This window comes from Anser anser, assembly GCF_964211835.1.
Source record: "Anser anser genome assembly, chromosome: 13".
Lineage (NCBI taxonomy): Eukaryota > Metazoa > Chordata > Aves > Anseriformes > Anatidae > Anser > Anser anser.
Genome location: NC_139734.1, coordinates 8,735,730 through 8,761,133, shown reverse-complemented (window position 1 = coordinate 8,761,133; position 25,404 = coordinate 8,735,730). Strand labels below are relative to the sequence as shown.

At 45.5% G+C, this 25,404-nt stretch overlaps 2 protein-coding genes across 14 annotated transcripts in view; both read left to right on the top strand.

Annotated features, from left to right (window-relative positions):
• The window catches only part of ENOX2 (ecto-NOX disulfide-thiol exchanger 2), a 50,624-nt gene extending 42,653 nt beyond the window's left edge, over nt 1-7,971 (top strand). For all 8 annotated transcript variants that reach the window (XM_083797282.1, XM_083797281.1, XM_083797280.1 and 5 more), the window contains 3 exons: nt 779-887; nt 2,340-2,425; nt 6,604-7,971. In XM_083797282.1, the coding sequence (XP_083653408.1) occupies nt 779-887; nt 2,340-2,425; nt 6,604-6,735 (327 nt within the window). In that variant the 3' untranslated portion in view covers nt 6,736-7,971. The remainder of the gene's footprint in view (nt 1-778; nt 888-2,339; nt 2,426-6,603) is intronic.
• Nucleotides 7,972-9,825: 1,854 nt separating this feature from the next.
• ARHGAP36 (Rho GTPase activating protein 36) lies at nt 9,826-25,095 on the top strand. Of its 6 annotated transcripts, none has more exons than XM_083797300.1 (12): nt 9,831-10,559; nt 11,258-11,359; nt 14,235-14,401; nt 17,136-17,198; nt 17,783-18,042; nt 18,848-19,043; nt 19,559-19,614; nt 20,032-20,182; nt 20,930-21,078; nt 21,931-22,101; nt 22,748-22,861; nt 23,817-23,950. In XM_083797300.1, the coding sequence occupies exons 3-11, from the start codon at nt 14,287-14,289 to the stop codon at nt 22,847-22,849; spliced, it is 1,263 nt and encodes a 420-aa protein (XP_083653426.1). In that variant the 5' UTR covers nt 9,831-10,559; nt 11,258-11,359; nt 14,235-14,286; the 3' UTR covers nt 22,850-22,861; nt 23,817-23,950. The 6 variants fall into 6 exon arrangements, with proteins under 6 accessions (XP_083653425.1, XP_083653427.1, XP_083653426.1 ...); XM_083797298.1 differs by having other exon boundaries at nt 9,841-10,559; nt 22,748-22,845; nt 23,817-25,095; XM_083797299.1 differs by lacking the exon at nt 17,136-17,198 and having other exon boundaries at nt 9,826-10,559; nt 22,748-22,845; nt 23,817-25,095.
• The last annotated feature ends 309 nt before the right edge of the window (nt 25,096-25,404 follow it).

Sequence of the window (25,404 nt, the reverse complement as noted above, 5' to 3'; positions counted from 1 at the left end):
TTCACAATTGCACTAGAGTAAGAAGCTAATCAAACCCGAGGAGCCATTTAATTCTATCTTTGTTATTGGGTCATGTCCATTTCATTTTACTAGTGACTGAAGGCTATTTCCAATTATAGCTGCCTGTATCTCTCAGACCACTGGAATTCAGGCTATAACTTAGGAATACAAGAAAGTTATGCTTTTAGTGCAAAAACCAAACATTTGCTTCATGTCTTCATAGTCTTATATTTATTTGGGGGATAATAAATTATGCAAAATTCTGTTTGATTTCAGTACCACAAACTCAAGTCAAGGACAGCCTGATCCCAAATCCTTTGCATCCAATAGGCGCTTGCTTAATCGTACTGCCACTGTTAAGGCATTTAAAAAATGAACATCTGTGTCTCAGTTAGTCACTGCAAGACTTCCTTTCTAGTCTTTTTGTTTGACTGGTTGAGGGGTTTGTTTGTTTTTGTTTTTAAGGCTCTTGCAGAGTAGACATACCAGTGAACCAGGGACAGTGAAAGTGCATGTTATGGCATCTTACTTTACTTCATGGGCTTTAATCTAGTTTGGTAGTTCAGACACGCAGTTTCTAACAGCAAAATGAACATCACTGTGTTTTATTGGAAACATTTTGCAGAATAAACAACAGATAAAGCAATGCAGTGACTCACAGAAACAGGAAGACAAAAATACAAACTCCGTCAAGTCTTACTGAGCTGCTGTAAGAGCATGTAAGAGTGACTGCTGTGGTGTGACTGCTGTGTTTTGTTTTGTTTTGTTTTTTCTGCAGGAGAGCAGTATGTCCAGAGTTTGTGCATGCAGTCAGGAGAAGGAAGGTCCAGTTGAGAAGACACTGAACAATAGTCCTGTGAAATCTGAACGAGAAGCTCTGTTAGTTGGTAAGGCCTTTTGATGGACTTGGTGACAATGTTAGAGACCTGGACTGAATGGGAGTTGCTTCAAATGGCCTCGCAGCTTCCACTGGTGACCTTTTGTTCCTTGGGTTATGCCAGTAGAGGTGGGAGTCCTCAAAGCCTTTAGTCTTGGTGATGGTCAGGGTTTCACTTGGTGCATTGCTCACACGGAAATCTTGTGCCATGCACGTTTCAGTCAAAACCACACACATGCAAAGTGGCCTTGGGTGTAGTGACAGTCCAGTTCTGCACATACAGGAATGCAACTTGCTCTTCAGAGAAGCGTCACTGGAGGTAACTTACATAGGAGGGTCTGTCTTAATTCGAACACAGCTAAATCCACTTGTGAACCCACACAGCAATGAGGCACACCAAAAGGTCAGGCATAGTGTGCCATGGAGTACAAGCAGATAAGCTCTTCTAACTTTAGAAGCCATAGCCAGAGAGGAAAAAAAGATAGAGAAAGGTGGCAGAGAGGGAAGGGATGGATTTAGGGAGATGAGAAATGTGCCTGTGTTTTCAAGTGATGCTCAGCTACAAAGGGATTGGTGAGCTCTAGTTTACAGCGTAGGCATATCTGCTATACTTTTTATTTCCTTTCTTCTTGCTTAGTCCAAGTGATATTGAAAAATAACCTAACACTGCATGCTACAAATTTTCAACCAAAAGCCAGTAGTTGAAAAAAATTTTGAAGCACTAATGGGGAGGAACAGAAATTCTCTACTTGATGGGACAAGGTAGTTTCTTTCTTGTCACTCAGTCTAGTTCTCTTTGGCCATTCCTCCACATATGATTTGAGAACAACAATAAATCATTTACTGCTATTCAGATGGGTCTGTTTGTGCTAGATCACGGTCTGGTGTCTGCAGAGAAAAAAAGGGGACTTTCAGGGAAAGATCACAGGCACTAGCTTTTACTTCAGATGATGGTCAGAACTACAAGTTAGTATTTTGGATTTTACGGTTCTGCCTGTGAGCTAGAAAAGAGTCTCTGTGGGACAGGTTACAAACTTGTGTTGCTCTGTTTAACTGAGTGCTGCAAGACTTGTGAGATGGGGCACATATATCACTGCCTGCTCTCTCCATTTGCCTTCTGTCTTTTCCTGCTCCTTGAAGTGATATATCTGGAGCAAAGCTTTCCCTCTCCTTTAGCCTCGAATCCCCACATTTGTGATAACCTCTTGCTGAATTTTGACAAGGATCGTCATGGGGCACATTACCATTACTCAACAGGTATTGAGAGCAGTGAGGTCTGTTTTAAGTGCTAACCAATTGCATCAATTAGCTGTTGTTTCCTTTGCAGCCTCCAAACTTCACTGTATTTAAAACCAAAAATGCCTGATAAGATCCCTATGTTCTGTGCTAGCAGTGGCAGAGAGCTGGGGTTCCTAACTAACTCTTCTCATGAGAATGATGTTTGTGGTGTTCCTTTCTCCAGGAATAATTTCAACATTTCTTCATGTGCACCCATTTGGAGCAAGCATAGAGTACATCTGTTCCTACCTGCAGCGCCTGGACAGCAAAGTAGGTGTACCAATATCTCCATTTCCTTGAGCAAGCCTAGGCAGTACGTTTGTGTCCTGAGTGTGTAATTTCCTCCCTGGGAATGATGCTGGTTGGGGGTGAGGACTGTAAGAGCTTGTGTCTATTACCTGGAATAATTTGCTGGAAGAGGAGAAGGGTAAGGGTGAACTTTCTTCATAGCTTCTGGCTTAACCCTTACACTGCTTAATGTTAACCTAAATATGGAGCTGAAGGTGATGTTCTTATTGCTAATGTTTGCGTGTGATCCTGCTCATAAATCAAGAAAACCCTTTGACACTAAGTGTATTTTGCAACAGTGAATTCCATGTTTAAAATCTGCATCTGAAATGTATTTTTGTTTATTCTAAGTTTACTGTTAAGTTACCTTTGTTTCCCTTATCCTTACGACTTCCAAGTTAAGAGAAAATAACTTGCCCCTTTCATACTGTTTATTGTACTGCTTTGCCACTGTATATATTCTATCTAAACTGAACAGACTTAATGTCTTTGTGTCTCTGTGCAAAGTTCTTCCATATTTCTGATCATGTGGCTCTTTATCGACCCTTTTCTGTCTCTGTTTTGACAGTAGAAGTGAAGTCATTTTTAGGAGGCTGCTGTTCCTTAAACTATGAGAGCATAAGGATTGAACCACGACCCCTGGTACAGAGGTCTGTGCTAAGTGGAGGGATCAAGTTCTTGGTGCAGGGCTCGAAAAGGACAATAACAAGAAGAGCACTTGTGCATTTTCCTTAGTACAAGGAGAAGCTGCTGTTTCCTGCACTACTTATGTATATTGCTGGCTTCGGACTCCTTATCAGAGTAAATGGGGAGGGACTGACCTCCCCATTAGGGGGGTTGACCTCATGGCGGCCTGCAGCTCCCTCACGAGGGGAGCGGAGGGGCAGGCGCTGAGCTCTGCTCTCTGGGGACAGCGACAGGACCCGAGGGAACGGCATGGAGCTGGGACAGGGGAGGGTCGGGCTGGGTGTGAGGGAAAGGTTCTGCACCCAGAGGTGGTTGGGCACTGGGACAGCTGCCCAGGGCAGTGGTCACGGCACCGAGCTGCTGGAGTTCAAGAAGTGTTTGGACAACGCTCTCAGACACAGGGTCTGATTTTTGGGTGGTCCTGTGTGCGGCCAGGAGTTAGACTGATTCTTGCGGGTCCCTTCCTGCTCAGGATATTCTGTTACTGTGTAAAAGCTTTTGAAGGTTCAAGCAAATTGCATCTTGCTATTGTACTACACTTACGTACTTTGACTATCTTCCTTAAAGTGCTCCATGAACAGGATACTTACCATCATGGGAATCATCTCTTGTGCCTGGAACTTTCTCGGGCTGCTTTTGTTTATATCTTAGTGCTTAGTTTTCCCCATTCTAAGAAAGTGATCAGGCTCACTGGCCTGCACTTTCCCAGGCTCGCTCCATCCCTTTAATGGTATACATAATAGTTCATCTTCTCGTGCAAGTTCTGAATTTGTCTAAGAGGCAAACAGCTACCTTTGTTTTTCTTTGGAGCTCCTAAAGGAATGCTGCCATGTATTTCATCAGGCTTCTGACATTTCCTGTTTGTGATTTAAAGTGTAGGAAAGTGCTTCACTTCATTGGAAATCTCTGCTTAGCAGAATTTCTGCTTAGCTTAGCAGAAAACTACAGTGAAAAGCGCATCCTTTAATCTCTGCAATGCTATCAGTCCTCTTTATTGTTTGCTGACGCTTGGGTAACCTGCTAACTTCAACAGGATTTTTGTGTGTGATCTCTTAAAAGAAGGTCTTCCCATCTCTTCTTCAGGTTACATCTTAATGTTCTTGCCTTCATTATTGTGAGAGCTAGGTATTAATTGTGGTTTTTGTTTTTAAAGTCTACCTGTTTTTGGCTTGAGGTCGGGCAGGGGTAGAGAGAGAGCACCTCCCCACTTCTGGGCAGCACCTATTTTTTTGAAGCTGCCAGCAGGGAATAAAGGAATATCTTTCCCCTATTCACTGCCTGTCAGTCTCACCAAGTAAGCCAGCAGGTTAGCAGACAGTGCAGAAGTTAAAATCAAGGGCACTTTGGAGCCTTGAAATAATCCCAACAGAACTTCTCCAATACTGCTGTGAGCACTGCACGTGCTGAGTAATATAGATGATGGTTCTCTTGGGGTGTCTACTATCTGCTCCATGTTTTAGGTTGAACTTCTTCTTTACCAAACCCATTGCCAGCCTGAGCTTTTGCCTTTTCTTTGTCTTAAAACTTTAAAACTGTCATTTCTACCTGATTGGAAAACAGAATGATGACAGAAGTACACCTGCCAAACACAAACCCATCTTGCAAAGCAGGTGCTCTTGATCTTTATCACGTCAAAGAGTTTTTCATGCACTTGCACACTATTGAAGCCTTAAAAGTGAATATACATTCTGCTACTTCGTTTTCTCAGTGGTAAATGGTAACCTGCCCTCTTGGAAGTAAAGAACTTTTCTGCCCAGCTGAGTCCTACCTAAAAACTGTGATTCTTGCTGACATACAATGAAAACGAGTGAATCAAAAGAACAACGTAATGCTTCTTTTAGAGGGTCAGAGTCAAACATGGCTTTGAAGGATGGTAGGAGAAATGACTCAAGATTATCTACTGGAAAATCTGGTTATGCATTGTATTAGACAGCATGCAGTGGGATCAGACTTGACATTACAGAACAGTCACACGGAAACCAGTGTCAGAGGTGGAAACGAAGCAGCAGCAGGAAGCATTGCTGAGGTGTGTGGTCCGTACACACCAAGCTTGAAGCACAGCCCCTGAAAACTGACAGTACTGCAGCAGTAGGACTACAAACTATGCAAACGCTAAAGGGAATTAAAACCAAAACCAGTTGCTGTGGTAGATCAGCAGAACATGTGAAAAAGATGTCACATTCCCTGCAGTCTTGGAAAATACCCCCATTTTCATCCAAAAATGTATCCTAATGTTTTACCTATCCAGCAGGTGGATGAGGTTATTGTGCAGAGGTAGCTCTGAACATGTGTCAGAGCAGTCCCAAACACACAAGAGAAGCAAACTTGAATTGTTATTAATACAACAAATAAATTTTAAATGGTTCTGCTGCAGTAAGAAAACAGTTGCAGGCAATTGAACATAAGGTGGACACAGCCTTTGCAGTTTTTATGTCCTGAAACTTGCAGCATCTTAGAGTTTTTTTTTTCACTTGCTGAACTTTAATTGTACCTAATAAATGCCAGAACAGTCAAATTTATGGCCTGCTTATGTGTCATTGTGATGTGTGACTAGGCAAAGATGCTAGCAGCTAGGTGCACTGCTTCAACCCCATGAAAACACTATGGAGGCTTAAATTTGGGCTTTTATAGGAGGCAGCACTGACAAAACTCTTAAATTTGCCACACTGGTTCTAGAGGCTTTAAGAGCTTTATGAGAAAACTGTGTAACATACCTTCCTGCCACTCGCAGCGTTAGAAACATTTAAAAAGCTTCCTCAGAAAGTGCTTCCTGAAGAAAGCTGCCAAGAGGCTCCTTGAAAGGTGGGTAGTGTCACATCCCTGGAGCTGTACCAGAGAGAGCTCTGCTCTGCTTGGGAATTGGATGGGTCATTCTCTACCATTGGTCACTACTTGAAATAAGACAAGCTGAAATAAGACTTGCTCAAGCAAGCCTGACTACACATTTAGGTTACCTATCTGCACCAGTGTAACCTCCAGATACTAACTCCATATGAGTAGCTCCGGACCTGTTAGGGACATGATAGCTACATTGTGCGTGAATGTTTGTGACTGTTCAGGATGAGAATCAAAAGTCTCCGTAAGTTCCCAGTGTCCCCGATTTCTGTATGCACTAGCTGAGAACTCTATTCTCAAAGCAGTGGTAGTAGTATTTACTGTTCAGTTGCATCAATGCTTGGGAGTTTTTAATCCATTATCTTGCATTCAACAGTGAAAAAAATAGGACGTTCTTTTTACCCTTTATTTATTTTTAGTATTATAGCTGCAGCCATCTCACCCCGAAGTGTGACAGTAGCACAACTCATGCCATCCCAAAGTTATCACCATTAATATTTGGACAAGAGACCTAGGGAAATCCTAGATGTGTTTCAGCAATTAAATGTGCTTGAGTTTGAATGTAACCAGTCATTACAGGGCTTCTGTAACCAAAAGGATCTTCTTTTTTTAGTGAAGTTTTCCTTTTGTTTTCACAGATTTGCACCACCGAAGTGGAGGTTCTCATGACCAGACTTCAAACTACGTTCAAACAGGAGCTGAGTGGGGTTGGGGCCAGTTTAGAGAAAAAATGGAAGTTTTGTGGTTTTGATGGGTTGAAAACGACTTGAGCCTCAGTTGAACTGACTTAACACTGAAAACAACAGCAGGATGTGTGTGTCAAGAAAACTTAGGATGCCTCTTACCTCTGTTTATGACGATTATCTTGCACGCATGGGATAATATGTAAGTGAAATTTTAAGTCCAGAGTAGCTCTAGAAGAAACCTGAAGTGCTGGAGCTTCTTTGATCAGTTATTTTGTTAAGAAGCAAAGTGCTGTTTGATACATTTTGTGTACAAAGTTCGTCTGATATTTTTAAGCCCATTGTGTTGACCATATGTTTTGCCAATGTTGTATGCGTTTTGTGTGCCTAAATCTCTCATCCTGTACCTTCTTTTTACTGGTAGGAACAGCCATAGACTGTCCACTGAAGCACCAACAAAAAATAATTTTCTGGTTTCCAGAACCACCCAGAGGGAAAAAATGACATTTTTTTAGACATTTATATGACAAAAAAATGAGGTATGTTTAAACGGAAGACGACTTAGTTGGTTCAGAGTCTCTATGAGCCTAACAGTCAGATCTTTTTCATGCTCTTTTCTCTACTGAAGATTTAACTGTTAAGCTAATTTGAAGGCAGTGTCACTAGGAGTGTGATTATGGTGGTTTCTCTGAGGGTTTGTGCATTGCAGAACCAGTCTGTGAATAACTTTTGATGTAGGAGGTGTATTTAATTTTCTACTGATCTGGGTAGAACAAAGGGCCTACGTCAGACCTGTATTTTTCTAACAGCTTACCATCAAATTTCTCCATCCAGTTCGTTTTTGAGATTGAGCTTCAGAAAGTGCTAGAAAACAGCACAGACTTTTCTCCTCCTGAATCTTCCCCAAGGCTGTACCTCATATTCTCAGTAAACATCAGGTTCCCCAGCCCTCTACAGAAGGTTGGTAAGATATAGGGTAAAACGCTTTAAAAAAATAAATCTAAAACCAACCAACCAAACAAATCATATTCTGTCATCAGAGAGAGCTCTGGCAGTGGATGCCTCCTGGAGCTTTAGAACCTAGTGAGAGATCTGTACGTAGCTCATTTTGGCACAGGCAGCAGAAATGGGTGGAACAAACCTTTCTGTTGGGACCAGGCTTCCCATGGGTGTTGGGGGGGAACTACCTGCTCACTTTTGTTCCTGACACTGAAGGACTGCTACACTGGAAGCATATGAAAACCCTTTTTAATAATTCTGAATATTTCTGTCACTACAGGTAAACGTTGTATTTTTAAGGAATAAACATTTTTAATGTTCAAATCTTGGCCTTGTTGCTTTTTTTTTTCTCACCCAACTTGCATTGTCTGCTATAGGAAAGGGAGCGCTCCATCACTAAAATGAAAGGTTTGAGAGAGTAGACATTGGCCCATGAACTCTTCTCAGTGATGCTGCCATGCACAAAGCATGTGTGACATTCGTGCAAGAAGACATTAAGTAAATTTTAAGAACACTCAGAAAGATAGCAGCCAGCAATTGAATAGCAGCAAACTGCTACAAAATGCTCCCTGCTTACTCTCTGGGCTTTTGTGATTTATTGAACAGTTACTGAATTCAAGGTCTGTGACCTCCTTCCCTCTTCCTCAGAGCAGATGGAGTTTGCTAATTATGTCAGTGTTTGGGGCAGACATTAAAAGAAACAATGTGTGTTTAAGGGAAGCTGAGGACACTCATGGGCTATGGCCATGTTGTGCAAGTATGGTTCTTAGAATCTTAGAATAGAATCATAAAATATACAGAGTTGGAAGGGACCCACAAGGATCACCAACTCCTGGCTCCACACAGGGACTCCCAAAAATCAAATCATATGTTCTTTCCAACAAGGACATGAGAAACAACCTAGAAATGGCAACTGGCCATGTCACTGTGCTTCCAGAGTTGGTGGAGAGCAGCAAGAGTAGGGAGGAGGCTTTTGCTTCATTGTGTTTCTCCTTTCTGGATCACACAATTGTTTTCACTGCTTTAGGAACTGTTGTGCTTGTTTTTACTAAGACTGATGCTAACTGCGTACGGGAGGGTTGCCGTGTAACACAGTTACTGGGGGTCGCTGCATCCCTTCTCTGTCTCACTGGTGGTGCTGCTGATGTGGCAGAGCTCCAGCAGAATGATCTGTCCCGGAGGAGATGCTTGCCCAAGTAGGGGCCCTTCATCTGGGCATGGTTCATCTGGGTGTTTTGCTGTTACCCTGCTGTAAGGCAGCCTTCAACTCTGGTTTTCAGTGTTTGCCTGTGTGGGGTGGTGTCAGTGCTTTATAAACCAGATGCAAGCAGTGGGACCCAGGCAGCCTGAAGATCCCTGCTCTGCCTGGGGCTGGCACAAAGGTAGTGCGGTTATTTACACGCTGCATTGCATTGTGCTGTATAGGCTGACGTCCTGCACTTGAGGGCATTTATATTCTGTGGGATTCTTTTTCCTGCTTCCGTATCTACACCAAAAGCATGTGGTGCTGATGGGGCTTTATGTTTTCCAGTGGTGCAGTGCTTGTGCAGCCAGGTTTGGTGCAGCAGATCACCAGTGCTCGTAAAGACGAGACTCCACAAAGGGGCAAACAGCATTCCAAGGGGGTTCTCATGCAATGGATGCCCATTTTGGAGGTAGCTGCAAGCCTGGCTGGGACTCCTCAAAGAGTAACTGCTGCAAGGAGGGAAGCAGTTCAGCTGGTGGCAGCTGGTGCCCTGCCTGCTGTATTGCAAGACGCCGAGCCCCCCCACAGCAGCTGGCAATGGCAGAGCCAAGTCCCAGATAAACAGGAGGCGTCTAGTTTAATAAGGAGCCTGAGGATAACCTAGACATTCCTGGAGAAAGATGCTCTGGAGATATAAGAGCTGGTCTAGGATTGGGTGTGTGATCATGCATGTGCTAGCAGAGTGTTGTGCAGTACTGCAATACTTCGGAGTATAGGAGCCAGGAGTCACCTCACTCACCAGTGAGCACGGAAGAGCTTTCCGTGGTTGAAATTGCTACATGGAAGCTGCCGCTAGCAAACCCTCTGGGGACAGGATGACCACCAGCGAGCAGATGTCCGGCCTGTGGTCCCCAAGGTGCTTGTGGGCTTGTTGACTTGCAAAGTTCCCATTTCAGGTCTCGCCGTGCATGCTCTGTGGCTTGTTGTAGACAGGTAAGGTTGCCTGAGATCTGTAACCGCCACACACAACGTGTTGTACAAAACGCCAGCTGTGCACCGATTCTGTCAGGCCTGTGAGCTCTGTAACGCCAAAGCTTCGCACAGGATGTTGGTGGCCCCTCAGATCCTTCATGGGGTACGGAGGGCAGCCGTGTGCCTGGCCCAGCCTGCCCGTGCCAAGCTGCACTAAGAGACTTGGTCATTTCTAAGAGAATGTGATGGACCAGTTCAGAGCATGGAGAGCCAAGATGAAACCCAGCCACTTCACAGACCAGCACCTAAGGAGCAAATTTCCCTTTCAGGTTTAATCTGCCAGAACAGCCACTGCTTTTGTGGGTGTCCTAGTTATTGATAGAGAAGGGTAGGGAAAGCATGGGGACAGGGGATTGAGCAACGATCCTTTCTGCCAAGGAATAAACACTGTCAGGCGTGGGAAGTGCTGTTCCTTCCCATCTAACCCTGCCCTCTATCTCAACACGATGTTTCTGGCTCTCATTTCTCTTGGCAGAAAATTCATTTTCTCACCACCCTTCTCCTCCCCTTGGCTGCATTTAGACTTTCTTCCCCATCACTTCTCATCCTCACTGCAAGCAGGGAAGGTTCCCTCACCCTCTGTAAGGGGCTGTGCAGGACACGGTGGAGACGCTGCTTTAAAATTCATCATCTTGAAGGAAAAGAAGTGAGCCCGGGCTGTCACTGGTCATGCTGTGAGAAGAAAACGAAAAAGGTAAATGCAAGTCCTTCATTCCAGCTGGAAAGAGGGCAACTTTACTTCTGAAAATGGGGGAGAAAATGCAGCTCTCTGGGACTAGAAGGGGCAGCTGAGCTGAGCTTGTCCCCTGAAATTATTTAAATAAGACCTAGTCCTAAAAATAAGCACGGAAAGTCATGGCAGAGAGGAAGTGCAATGTTAGCATTCCCAATAAAAAGCTTTTTATTTCTGTTTTAGGGTTAATACAATTCCTTTTATGGCATCCACCTCTGAAGTAGGATTTGTAGTACTCTGGCTTTTCCCCAGCTGTGTATTTCCCTCCTTTAAGGGAGCACCAGTGCCCAGGCTCTTCCACTGATACCTGCCTGCCCTACTCTCATACGGGGGCTCTGCAGGACATCGCACAACTCAGGACACCCCTGGGGTCCACTGAGTTGCTGTGCTGTGACCAGGGAGATTTAGAAGTCACTGGTGTTCCCAATCTAGCTTGCTCCTGTGAGCACAAACATAAAGTAGTTGCACGAAGTAATGCTAGGTGTTTTGGTATTAACCATTAACAAGTTTATCTTAAAGCTAGTGATGGTGGCATTTTATATGGCTATTCTTGTAGGGTGTAGACTAGCACCAGATAAGCAGAGGGTTTCCACAACTTCCTGCTTTCTCTCTCTCTTCTGCTGTCTATTCTAATTGGGTTTCCTCCTCCTTTCCTCAAGGCAGCTGCATCCCCAGTGACTCTGCTCAGACCATTCTCTCAGCTCAGGCAGGGGCTGTGAATGTGGGCTCTGTCTGGATCTGTGAGCTTCACCTACAGAAAGGTAATTTCCTTCGATTTGACTGTCTCAGGGGCTGTCTCTCCATCTGCAGCATTTGCTGGTAGCAGAGCTCATGTGCTGCCAGGAGACTTCTGGTCAGGCACCACTTCTGCCCATCCCTGGCTTCTGTCATGTCAGAAACACATGAGCTATTGCTGGCAAATGGAGATGTTCTTGCTTGCCAAAGCCACCGTTTTTATCCGTCTCCTTCTCCCACCCAGCCTACCCCAGGGGACCTCATGTCCCAGGAGCTCTGTTTGTAAAACTTGGTAGGACCAGTTAGTCACTTAAGTCTGACTGCTTACTTGCAGTCCCTTTCAGGCAATAAATGAAATGTTTTCCCTCCTTCCCTCCTTCCTTCATTTTTTTTTTCCATTATTAAAGTTATAAAAAGCGAAGTTGAAAGCTATGGGTCTCTGTTGAGCCTGTCTTGGGAAGGCTCGCATGGAGGGGCAGATCAGCTAAGGGGAAGTCAAACAAGCTGCAGATCCTGATGTTGTTTAACAATGTAATAATGAAAAAGTCCCTTTTCAGGCAAGACATGAATGCCTTCATGGACTGTGCTTGACTTCAAATTCCAGCAGGTGTTGTGACTCTCTGGGCTCTTTGCTAATGTATCCCCCAAGCTCCAAAAGCCGTAGAGTGGTCGGTGCTAAATCTGGCTGTATGCAGGGTTAGCTGCAATGTATGTAGCATTGCACAACTCTTTCTGGGAGATTCACCCGGATCCAGTGTATTAAATAGCTGTGAGCACCTGGGTTGGTGCTCAGGTTTGCGAGCAGGTTTGGAAGGTTTTTAACTTACAACAGTGTTGAGCAGTTACCAGAAAACTTGGCTGTATTGCATCTCATTTTTGTCACCAAATCCTAACAGAGGCACATAGTTTTTGTAATAAACTTCAAAATTTTCAAGAATATCTTCACCTTTAGCTAAATTCCCTTTTTGGTTTGCCCTTCTGGGGAGTTCATGGCAACTCTTTTTTTTTTCTTTTTTTAATTTATATAACTTTCTAAATCTGTTTAAGAACTGGAAACCTGGCCAAAACAAACACTATGGCTGACAACATTCCTCCCCAGGCACAGAGGATGGAGGTGTGCTGGGGCTAATACAAGAGCCTGTGCAGGCTGCCTGGTCACACTGCCTGGGCCAGCACTCCTGAGTGTTTTCACTCTCATCGCTCACTCTAGATTTCCAGAAACTTATTTTTTGATATCGCTTTAAAGCCCTCCTTGGGACAGCTCCTTTGTAGCTTGTACTTTGACTACATCTTCTCTATGTACATGCTACTAACCCTGGTCATTTCTCCTTTTTACTGCTGCTTTTTGCTCTTTGGACTGTGGCTTGCGTTTGATGGGTACCAGCAGAGGTGTTGCAAGGAGTGCTGAAGGATCAGGGAGAAAGGGCAAGCCCCACCACAGCCTCTCTGCAAATAACTGGGAGAGGCAAAGTTGCAGGGAAAGTGGTCAGCAACCACTGCCTGGAGGCTGATGACACGCTGCCTGGCTGGGGACGGGGCATTCAGCGGTCAACTGTGACCTACATGGGGCTGTGAGCTGTCAGCTGTAGTCCATCCACTGCTGAGAGTAAAGACATTGAGGCTTTGACCCCATGGGTTTGTAATTTAGAAGAAATAGAGCTCAGTGTTAATAATTAAATTCAGAAATTAAACAGTTTATAATGGGGAAAGAAGGCAGAGAAGAACAGTTTATGAATAAAATGGGGCCATAAGACTTATTTAGTGGGATGTGGGATGCGTGCTAATTTTCAGATTTTAGAGGTTTGCGAATGATTGGGAGGCGCTCTTGACTCCCTCAAGGGTAGAGAGGCCTTGCAGAGAGAGATCTCGACAAATTAAAGGTCTGGGTAATCAACACCTGTTTAACAAGACAACAAGATAAAGTTTAACAAGACAAAACAAGATAAAGTTTAACAAGAGCAAGTGTCAGATGCTGCACCTGGGATGGAGCAGTTGGCGGGGTCTGTTGGAGGGCTGGGACGAAGCAAGGGGAGGTGCTTGGGGGAGCTGGGAAATGCTCAGGCCACCGGGAGGTTTTTGTCAGGTATTAGTTCTGGGAGGGAGAAAGGGAGGGGTGGAAGGCAAAGAAAGTCTGTGAACAAATCCAGAGCTGATCCCAACGTAGCTGCAAACAAATGCAGCTGAGGGTTAGGTCTGTGAGGACATGATGAGATGGAAGGAGAGCCCCTGGCTTCATGAGTTTGTTGTCTGCTGAGCAAATCTCATGTGAGCGGAGAAAGGGGAAGAGCAGCATGTGAGATAAGGTGTTAGACCAAGCAGGGATAAGTGCTGCTTTTGTTTTCCTCTCGTGAGGTTTTGTCAAGCTTTGGAATTGTTATTTGTTCTGGTTTTGGTAAGGAGATGGCCAGACATGCGTCTATCCTGACTTTGCTCACGTGGAGCATGGTCTAGGTGCTGGCACCAGCCAGGAACTATGTTCCCATGGTGAAGAACTGCCAATTGCCAGCATCGGGACTGTGGTTCCTACTCTGGCTAGCTAGGATGTGCCCTGTCTTGTGTACATGAGCCTGATAGTGTTGGGCTTCACGTGAAAACAGAGGCAGCCAGAACTAGCCAGGAACCTCTCTGCTAAGCGGTGAGATGCCTCAGGGAGCCTGCTGCGTCTCAAGAGCCAGGACTGAGATCCCTGATGCCTTCAAGGGCCTTTGCTTGGAAGGGCAAAGAGAGCCAGTGTGTCCAGGGCATCTACAGATCAGCAGGCTCTTTGGAGAGGTGAAAGAGGGGCAAGTGTCCTTTGCACTTGGAAAGTCACCGTGTGACATTTTCCGTAGCTTCTCTTCCAAAGCAGGTGTGTCTGCAATGTGCTCCTGAGTCTTTTACTTTTACATGTGTGTTTTTCAGAGGACCTTTCAGCTCAGACCTCTCAGCTCTCCTGCCAGGACAAAGCACTAAAATGCAGCCTGTGTCCCTACACAGCCTTTCGGAGTTGGAAAGAGCCAGTCTGCAAGAGCTAGCCCTCTACCAGCTGCAGGAAAAGCTGCTTGTTGGAGATCTCAGCTTGGCTAAAGGTAGAGGATGGGAGAGGATGGCTTTTGCCAGGGAAGGAACAAGACCTGAGCCATTATTGTTATTCATCTTCACTCCTGCACTTCATAATGTGGGATAATGTTTATGGAATGACATTTGTGACACTTAAGAGTTTTGTTCCATTTAATTTTTTGTTTCCTGTTTTGGTATGAGCTTTGAAGGCCTAATGAGCCTTCTAAAGAAGGTTTGTGTGGCTATATGAGTGTGAGAATATGACCTTGTCTGTTGTTTGCCTCTGGTTCTCCTAATCCAAAACAGATGCAACATGATTCAGCAAGGTCTTTCAGCAGGGCCATCTTAATTCCGTTGGGATGGGAGAAGCTTTGCTTTGTGCATTAGTGTTCAGCACAAAGTTCTGACGCTGGGATGGGGCTTATGCAAGGCTAGAGGATATGCTACTGGAATTAATGGTGAGATAAATATAGAAGTTCCACAGGGACTGTGCTCCTCTACCCTAGCCTACAAAGAAATACAGGCATTATCTGCGTTCCCATAACCGCCTGTGCCCCTGATGTCTTCACATCTAACCAAGCAAGCGCAATGAGATGGGAATCGGTAGACTCCTTCCCAAATTGTACTCGTTACTTAACAGTGGACAGACCAGCTCTACTCACTACACTGTATTTTGGCATCCCAGCAGGGCAGAAAATACAGTTCACATATAGTTTACCAGCTATACGGTCACCCGGTACCAGCAGAGCGGTTGCAAAAGGAGCCTGGGGGTTCTCCAGCCCCACTACAGCACCAGCACCAGCCAGGAGGCTGGGATTGGGACCCTCCAAGGATGGAGCCCCCCCACCTTTCTGGGGCACTGTCCCAGGGAAGAAGCTTTTTTAACACCCATCCTCAACCTCATACTGAATGGCAAGTAGGTGCCAGAATGTAACCGCGCCTACTCATTCTGGGTGACATCCAAGTTTTGTTTGCTATTAAATGGCTTCAAGAAGAGTAAAAGAGAGGAAGCTTCCCTCTCACTCCCGTTTCTTTTTTTTTTTTTTTTTTTTTATCTCTTGTGAACCATTCTCAGTGATACCCTGCAGCAGGAGCTTCTCTATGGAACATTTCAGTGAAAACAAACAAACAAACAAAAAGCAGTCTTTCCTTCTTTGCTGTTGTGTGCTGCATTTTGTCAGTGGGGCTCCTCTGTTCCTGCAGGATAAGCACAGAGACTGTAAAGTCTCAGTCTCATCCTTGTATGTACTTTGAACACCCCACTCATGTTGCAACTGCTGTCAGGTGAATTCCTCTTTCCTTTGGGCCATCTTTGTACCTGTTAGATTTCTAACTGCTATATTTTTTTTTTGTTTGTTTGTTTCGGTTGGTTGACAGGGAGCCAATGTAAGATACCAAATGAGGGTTAGCTATGAAAATATTGTACCTGCAACACCATTCTCCTATCTCAGCGTTTTAAAGACAGGTTCATAACATCTGGAAATGCCTGAATTTAGGCTATGCAGTCTCCATTTGAGTCCATCCACCTGTCTGTACCTGTTCCCCAACAATCACCTGTTTGCAATTTCTGCCTTCTTTAATAAATAGCCATTGCCCAGTTATTATTTTCCTCAATGAAAAGGTGTTCATCATCTGTTTTAATCCTCATATCTCCAGAGAGGACCTAGACTACGAGGAACACAGGATGTGCCTCTCCTTGTGAACCATCCTGTGGAGCTGCCTTCAGCTTTGATACTCTCTGGGCTGCTCTTTTCCTTCCTCCAGTCTTTGCCTCATTCAGTCCCAACAATCTTCTGCAGCGTCTTAGACATTAGAGCAAACAGCCACTTTCAGGATTACCCTTCCGAACTGCAAAGGAAACATTTGATGGGCACTACAATCTCATTTTGTCCAAGTCTGCAAGAATAAGTATGTGGTTCAAGCAAGAGATGAACAAGAAAGATGAAATCTCTGCAGGAGGTACATCTCTAAGTGAAAAGAGGTCATCCTTGTCTTCCACGTTTGAAGTGGGCTTTATGTGTTACTCTCTCACAGAGATGCCAGCTCATGCCTTCTGGACAGGGGGAGCTTGATGGTTTCTTTACTATCTGCTGCCTCCTGGTTTGTTTCCATTGGGAACATTTGGAAAGCTTTAGGAGTGGAGTTATTGTGATGGTATTCAAGCAGTGGAGTTTCGCTGACATTTTTCTTCCTTATCTAGGTACTTTTTTTGGCTCCAGATTGTTCTTCATCTTCTTGCTAACTAGTCATTTGAATGAAACAACACATGTGGTGCTGTATAATGATTAACTTAGGCTATTCTTTATACAAATACTGTTCATACCAACATGGCTTTCTTCTAAATCTTACAAAATAACCCAAACATTTATATAAGCTGTGTCTAGGAAGAGAATTCTTAAGGAATAAAGAGCACAAGCCAGAGCAGGATGATGTGTTCTGGTATGATTTAGTATGGTTAATGCATGAGTTTTCAGTTCATAGTTCCAATAAAAAATGATGACTGATGCTTCTGAATGTATGTCTTGGAGCATATTTAAATATGGAGCTTGACTGTCTAGGATCAGGATGGGATTTCTGGGTGGCATGTGTTTTGTCTAACAAGTGTGCCACTGCTTTGTCAGCTTCACAGCATTCACTCACCCAAGGGAGGTGCCTGTGGCTGCACTCAACCTGTGAGGGTACAGAAAGGAAAATGGCTTTAAGGTGGGACTGTACTAAAGCAGCCTAATGAAGCACAGCCTTTGCTTTCTCTTATCCCCATAGTTGGACCTAAAGGCAGTAAATCTATCCGCCAGAAACTGGAGAGCTTTTCAAAGGAGAAGAAAGGTGAGCAGCCTTCCTTTTACCCAGGTTTTGGTCATCATCTCAAACAGAATTTGTGATTTTTTGATGGGGCTGAGATGGAAAGTGTTCAAAGTCAGCAAAATGCTTTGTCCCAGACCAATGTTGTTTTGTTGTTTTTTCAGTGTGGTGTGGAATCATAATTACACAAACATGAGAGTATGTTGAAGAGTGCATATGAGTGTGTGCATGAACGTGCATATGTAAAGACGTTCACTTGCCTACCTGCACATTTTACCCCTAGTCTTGCTGGTTCGAGTTCTGGTTTCTTTTCTGGTCTCTTGAAGGATATCAGCTGGAAAGTGGGGGAAAACAGAAACGTAGAGTGCAGTCAGCTGGGAACGAGCACTTAACATTATGTATTTTTTTTTCACACAAGTACAAAGTCTACTCAAGGCAATTTTTAAGTAGCAGTCTGATATTTTATATCTGTTATTCTCTTCTGCCGGCTAATGACTTTATCCAGATATTCATATGTATCCTTGGCAGCTGGCCTATGCTGCACTTGCTCCCTCTTGTTTTTTCACTGGTAGCAACACTTTTCAATTTCTTCCATGTTCTTTTCCTAGACTATTCTCCTCAGACTTTTGGGATCCCACTTTTCCAAGTCATTGCCAATGATCGTGCATACAAGCAGCTGCAAGAAACTGTGAAGAGTAGCCGCCGGCTGTGCCTGGAGGTGGAAGCAACAGTGACAAACTTTCGGGCTCAGATGCAGAAGAGGTCCCAAATGGGCAGGAGCTGTTGGCTGGTACCTTGTGAGATGTTCCCTGAAGAGCCTCTTTCCCCAGCTTTTCTGGACCATAGCTCTTCCTGGAGTCAGAGAAGGGTATGATTGCAAAAATGGACTAAATTCTCTGGCAGACACATCATGATAGTATTGTAGGTTGGGGGAAGCCCTGACTTCAGCAATAAATCTGGTTTTCCAGGGCCTTTTTTTAATGAATGTGAGTTACTCATGCTGTGTCCCTACCTGCCCTCAGAGAAGTGAGATAGCCACAGTTCACACACTCAGGGGCTACTTCCACCCAAGAGATGGACTGTGAGGGGTGGGCCAGTCTCTACTAGCTCATCTTTTATGGAGGCAGAAAGCTGAGGAAAACCAAAGTTAGCAGAAGAACATGGCCAAATTCCTGTCATGACAGATAAGAAACAGGCTTCTTGGCTTTAGTTCTGTTTCCTGTGTGGAGAGGTGGGTATTAACTTGATTTTGGTTTGCCTCATCTCTTTGGAATAGAGACCCATCCCAGCTCCTGCTGTGTCCCTGTAAATCCTGGTGTAGAGCAGCTCAAATGTAGGTAACTAAATCCAGTATATTGCACAATCAAAGATGAAAGATTTGGGGATGTTTCCTCTTTCCCCGTGTCTGCATGCAGCATGGGCTCTGCCCCAGTAGGAAGGCTGTGTTTAGAAACACCTCCCACTAGGAGCAATGTGCATAAACAAATGTGTGAGATGAAAACTGCTTCTGTGATTCTGTTGCAACCCAGGATAGGCTCTTTGTAGACCTCTGCACTCATTTGGAGGTGATACTTACCTTTCCCACAAACTTCTGAGGTCACAGGAATGATGGTGCAGTGGGATCTTGTGGGGCAGTTCCTGCCACCCTGTGAATGACCTCTCCTCCATCTCAGGGGGCAATGTCCGTGGACTCCATCACTGATCTGAGTGACAACAGTTCCAAGCTGCTGGAGGCACTGCAGTTGTCACACCCCCACGAGCTGCATCCACGGAGAAGCCTGGGCAAGAAAAAGATGCTAAGCCTCAACCCCATCACCTGGCAGGTCCCACGGATTGTGGACAGATGTTGCAAACATATTGAAACATACGGTAAATACAGATTTCTCTCCAGTCGGGTGGTCTGTCCCAGAGTAGGTTGGTAAAACCCATTGCAAGTGCTGGGCCAGGGCAGTTTGGCCTGGAAGCTCCCAGATACAGGAGGAGACAGCATTTCTGGGGCAGGGTACACTGCTGAACAGTCACCCAGAAAGAGTCCTCCAGGCTGGAGGTAGCCGTTAGACTGAGAGGTGAATGTCACCTGTGTGTATCAGTGACCCTTTCCTGGTGTGCTGGCCTTAACCTCCCCTGCAAATCCAGTTTAAATCTCAGAGTGACTGTAAAGGTGGCTTTTCCTCCCTGATCCACAGACAATCAACCCCAGCAAATCTTATGGCTCCAAAACCTTTTTTCTTATCCCCTCTGCCAGAAATGGGGAAGGACACACTGCTTCATGTGCAGGTCAAGAGAACTGTTTCCATGACATTTATATGTTCAGGTGCTCTAAGGACAGGTTGGGGCAGCAGGGAGCTGCGAGAATGCAGAGCACTAACCCGTCTGTCCCACAGGTCTCCAGACAGTGGGCATCTTCCGAGTTGGGAGCTCCAAGAAAAGAGTTCAGCAGGTAAAGTGAGACACTTGCTGCATCCTCATATTGTTAATATCGTATCCAAAGGACAAATACCTGTATGGGAGGTGAATGAATAAAGCAGACGTTGGCATACAGAGTTCTAAAATATCACAGGCCATGCTGGAGCAGAATATCTGTAAACTGCTGGGTCCTTTTTTGCAGCCATGGAAAGCAGGCTTCATCTCTCCAAGCTGCCTTTAGCATAGGAGCCTCCTTCCCCTGGTGGCACTTCAGAGCTCCCTCTGGGTTCTCTTCACCAGCCAAGGCGCTCCCTCTGGTCAGTAGCAAGCTTTTGGGCTCTGGCATGCTTTCTTGCAGTAGCTCTGCACAGGGAGAAGTTCTTGACAGCATTACTTATATAAAAAGGAAGAACTGACTGTTGCTTTTATTCTTCTCATTTCTATCTTTAAGCTGAGGGAAGAGTTTGACCAAGGGCTGGATGTTTTCTTGGATGAACATCAAAGCGTTCATGATGTGGCTGCTCTGCTCAAAGAGTTTCTTCGGGACATGTCAGATTCATTGATTCCCAGAGAGCTCTATGCAGCCTTCCTCAGCACAGCCTGTAAGTACCCACTTAGGTACACACATTAGGACAGTGACTCAACTGAAGTGCATCTGTGGTAATGCATGCAGCATGGGCAACATACAGGAGGAGCTGGAAGCTATTGTGCAGCAGGCAAACTATACCTTAGTTGCCATCACTGAAACGTGGTAGGACCATTCCCACAACTGGAGTGCTGCAATGGATGGCTATAAGCTCTTCAGAAGACACAGGCAACAAAGGAGGGGCAGTGGTGTGTCTCTCTATATTAGAGTGTTTTGATGTTGTAGAGCTTGGGGCCTAGCCCAGCAGTCTGCACCGTTAAGGATTTCTTTGCCCAGGTCCACCTACCCTCCATATTTAGGGTGACTGAGTCTTTGGGCTGCTTCCACTGCTTCCATCCTCACTCTTTCCTGGTCTTGTTCACCATCTCTTTGCCTTCCCCTTTCCATCCTTCTCTTCTGGTATTTGATTCTCCACATCAATAACCACATTATAGTCCGTCTGACCTAGGACAGTCTTTGACTGGGGGCTGTAAAATACCAAGTGCAATCACATCATAGATTTTAATGGGTTCTCCCAGAGTTTCATCTCTGCACCGACAGGATGAAAGACTGGCCAGAACTACATGCTTTACTGTAAAGGGTAGGACACCAGCCTGGGTCCCTCCAGAGCTTGTTACTGAGGATTTAAACTAGGGCTGTCCAGATGGAAATATGTGTATAGCAGACTGGAAACTGCACTAACAATGGGTTTCTCTCTGCCTAGCCATGGAAGTCCCGGCACAGCTGGTTGTGCTCCAGCTGCTGCTCTTCGTGCTGCCCCCCTGCCACAGTGACACGCTGCACCGCCTTCTGCGGTTCCTCAGCAAGGTGGCCCAGCATGCCAAGAGCTCCCGGGGCCCCAATGGCCAGGAGGTAAGGCTGGCCCACAAGGATCAACTGCATGAAGAAGGGATTGTTCAAACTTTGTTGCTTAAAACCCAGCAGAGTTTCGTGCAAGCCTCAGTTATTCCTTTGACACCTTGGGTTCACGATGGCTCTCTCCGTTGGATACTGTTGAGCCAGCCAAATGCTGAGGATTTTTTTCAATTTTTAGCCAATGTTTTAATTAGATCAATTAAAGGTGACAGTTCAGGCTGCCCTCTGTTGTGCAGCTAGTTAGGGACTGGGTTTTGTTCTTACAGAAACTGAGGCAGGCAACATTTAAAGAAGAAGAGAAAGAAAAAGAAGACTTAAAAAAACAAATTGTCAATAAATTTCATTTTCTGTGGTGAGTCTGGGTCGCTCCCAGTCCAGTTAAGTGATTTTCTGGTTTTCAGTAACCCCAGAGAGACCTGGCTGTACACTTTGTAGGCAGCACAAGGGACCCCTTTAGTATTCTACCTCCAACCTCATGAAGAACTCACCATCATGCATTGAGGTTGATTTTGGTTTCTCTGGACAATCTGAGCTCTAAGTCTCTCCATGATGGAAGGAGACTGTTCCCCCCACCCCCCTCTATTGTAAGACAATGTAGAAATATCAGCTGTTAACTTCTTGCACAGGTTGTGAAAGTGAATTAGAGGGAGATGGAGGCTCTGATGCAAAGAAGGGGTGAACATGTACTCCAGCACCACACACCCTTCAAGCTAGCCCTGCATTCAGGGAGGACCAAACTGGACCCAGATCAGCACTCGATCCTCACTCAATAGTTTGTGTTCCTGTCCTAGGGTGGTCTTGTGCTGGTGCATACATAATCTGTAATTTCTCTTTGTGCTTGCCTGCTAGATTCCTGGGAATAAAATGACAGTTTCAAACTTGGCCACAGTCTTTGGTCCCAACATACTGCAGAAAGAGAAGCCTGGAGAAAAAGATGCTGGTGCCAAGAACTTTGAAGACAGCACTGCCATCATACTGGTGGTTCAGAGGTTGATTGAACATTACCAGACCCTGTTCATGGTAGGTGAGGCTTTCTCAGGACAGCTTTTCTAGACCTTTTCTTCCCATCTGAACTGTTTCCTAATAGTAGCAAGGATGTATTCACAGCCCCATTTAACAGTAGGTAACTTGAGTCAGCTTGCGTAAATGTGATTCATTGTTCATGACACGTGAATATTAATTTGGGATGGATCCCCCACCAGGGGAAGAATTATTTCTTTATCAGAATTGTCCCTGCTGTACCTTGGCTTGTGCCCAGGCACCTCTGGGAAGGGTTTGGCTCCATCCTCTCTCCACCCACCTGCTAGATTAGTGGGTGGGTTTAGTGGGCTTAGTGGGTGACATTGGTGGTAGGGGAATGATTGGACCAGATGATCTTGGAGGTCTGTTCCAGCCTTAATGATTCTATGATTCTAATCCTCCCTTTCCTTGAGCCAGGCTTTCTTTGGTTGTGTATTTATGGCCTAATCTTCTGTGAATAACCTCCAACCATTCATCACATCTCCCTCTCTGTGAAATTCCACTTAGGTCTTACTTCTACAGGTCTGTGAGCAAGTACTGACCCAGCGTCCTTTTGGCTCTGCAGCACAGGGCCTTGGCTGTCTGCTTTTTTGCCTTCAGAGAGGAGGAGGTGCCATGAGCAGGTGTGTTTGTGTATCCCTCCTAGGTCTCTCCAGAAATGCAGCATGACATCTTAAGAAGACTGTTTCAGACCGACCCTGATGTCATTGACTACCTTTTGCGCAGGAAATTCAATACTGTGCTGTAAGTCATGCTCAAGGTACAGCTGGAGGGCACCTCACTGCACTGTACAGCAACACTCATTGCACTACTGGCAAGTCAAACACAAGTCCTGCTGACCTTTTGTGCGCTCCCCTCACTACCCATCCTTCCTGTTCCTTCCATCACTTTTGGTCATAAACCACCCATCCAAAATCCTTCATTTTCTGTGTTAATGCCGTCTACCAGTTGAAACATCATGGCTTTTCTCTGTCCCTTGGACCTCCCTATTCTTTTTTTCTCCCTCGTCTGTGTCGCGCTCTCTCAGAATTCCTCCATTGCACATTTTGTTGTATGTATATCTACAAAGCTCTAGTCCTGCTGCGCTCCCAGTCCCCTCCACTTCTCCAGGCTCTTAGGATCACACACTGATGACTGCTCCATTTTCAGCTCCATCACCAGCCTCCTCCAAAGTTTCTTCACTCTTGGTGTTGTCTGCATTTCTGCTCATTTTTTGCCTCTCCTTCATCTGTGTGAATAGGCATGTGCATGTATCTGTGTGTGTCTGCCAGCTATGTCTGTAAATCTACTTCTTGGCTGCAGGATAGGATAGTCCCATAGACGCCCAGAACGTGAGCTCATGCACTTCCCTGTGATCAAGGAAGATGGGGTAAAAGGGCCTCGTGGCCCATGATCTGGGTCTTTATCGTGACTTGTAACACAGGAGGTATTTCAATCCCCTGCAATCTGAAGTAGGGGAGCTCACCAGCCTTCAGTCTGCTTGTAGATCTGGGAACTCCTTCAATATACACAGACTGTCCTGTGTGAAATGGCTGCCTGGACCACAGACCTTACAAGTCATCCCTGCTACTGCTTCTTGTCTTACTTCGCATTCCTTTTAGGACTGTTCAAAGAGATGACAAATGCTTGGGGTCGCTGCTAGCAATCCTGTGGAAGGGGAGTTTGGAATAGAAGCACTTCTTTGAAAATCCTATTTTTTTTTCTTCCTTTTTTAGGAGCATAGAAAGTGAGAATTTGACAGAGGAGCATGTTCCAACCCCACTGTCTGGTCAGGCCTTGGAAACCAACTCTGTCTCGTCAGAATTTTACAGCAGTATCTCATTCCTAAACCTGGATGTTGACATCTAGCAAGCCTGGGCCAGGCCCTCTGCACTGCCTTCCATGGACAAAACTGTGCAACATTTCTATCGCGAAAATAAGTTCTCTATCCCACTTTGGAGGAGTGGAGAGATGAAGAGTGTATAAATATTTGTGGGAGCATCTTTGCTAACAGTAGGCATGCCAAAATGTTCTGGTGTAGGCAGACCTGCAGCAGGAGATGGGTTTGCTTGTTGCCAGCAGGAAGGGTTTCCTGGTGTGGGTTTATTGCTAGATGGCAGCAAAGAAACCTGCGTGCTTGTGCATGTATGGCTTTGTAGGCAGTGGTGTACATAGGTGAGCGTGCCTTGTGAGCAAGCCAAAAAGCGATTGGCATGTCCTGTAGCCTTCTTGTACACCTGAAGCAGTGCAGTGCCTTCAGCACAGCACTGCCTCTGTGGTCTACTGCTTCACAGGAGTTTGTCCCCAGAGCTGTGCACGGCTCACAGCTGAGGGTTACCAACACACTGGCTGGCAGTGGGACTGCCTGGGGAGGACAGCCTCTCCCCCTCTGAATAACCACCAGCGCACCGGGACAGCAAACTGCAGGAGGCTGAGGAGCAGCTGGCAGAGGTCTCCAACAGCTCCGTGCCGTGCTCAGTGGATGGGACCTCCGGTCACCTGCTGGGATGGGTGCAGCTGGGCTCTGCTGGGGGCCTGGCTGCCGGCCAGCTGCTCACAGGGACAGGGCTTGGAGAGCAGCAGTGGCCTGGGCTGAGACCTGCTGCACAGACCGGGCCAACACAGCCTGAGACACAAGTGGATGGGGACTGCTAGCAGGGCAGTAAGGACAGAAAAATGCAGTTAAACTTCATGCAATTTGTGTTTTGATATCCCATTTGCCATGTGTTATCCTGTCACTGCCTTCCTTCCTTCCTTCCTTTTGAATTCAGGTTCCCAACTGCTTATTTTATAGACATAAAACACAGTATTGACCACAAAATATATAGCTAGTGTAGAAAGTAAGAGGGAACAAAATACTCAGAAGATTATGAACTTCTTTTTTCCTTGAGTTAATATTCAGGAAGAAGACCATCTAATGGGTTGTAGAGATTCTGGTGGTTTTTTTCATGATCTTTGTCTGAGAAATGTCTGGTTTGGTTTGTTCTGTATCTATAAAGTTTTGTGTTCAGCTGACTTTGGGAGCCAGGGAAAGTCTTCTGCTATTGCCCAGCCTGTCAGACTAGGGACAGTTTTATTGCCACAGTTAAGTTATGCTGCTGTCCTGTTTGGACGGAGGCACCCTCAGGGCAATGCCATGGTGCACGGGAGGTATGAGTCCTCCCAGCAGTGATGTGCACTGGGAGCTGAGAGGGTTTGTGCTTTGCTCTAGCTGGTGTTAGGTCAGGGTTTGGGTGAGGCTTTGTGGCCTCCTGAGTGGGATTCCCAGGAGTCCTGCTCCATTTGGACAGCTGGGAAAAAAGCCTGACCATCATCTGGGATGTG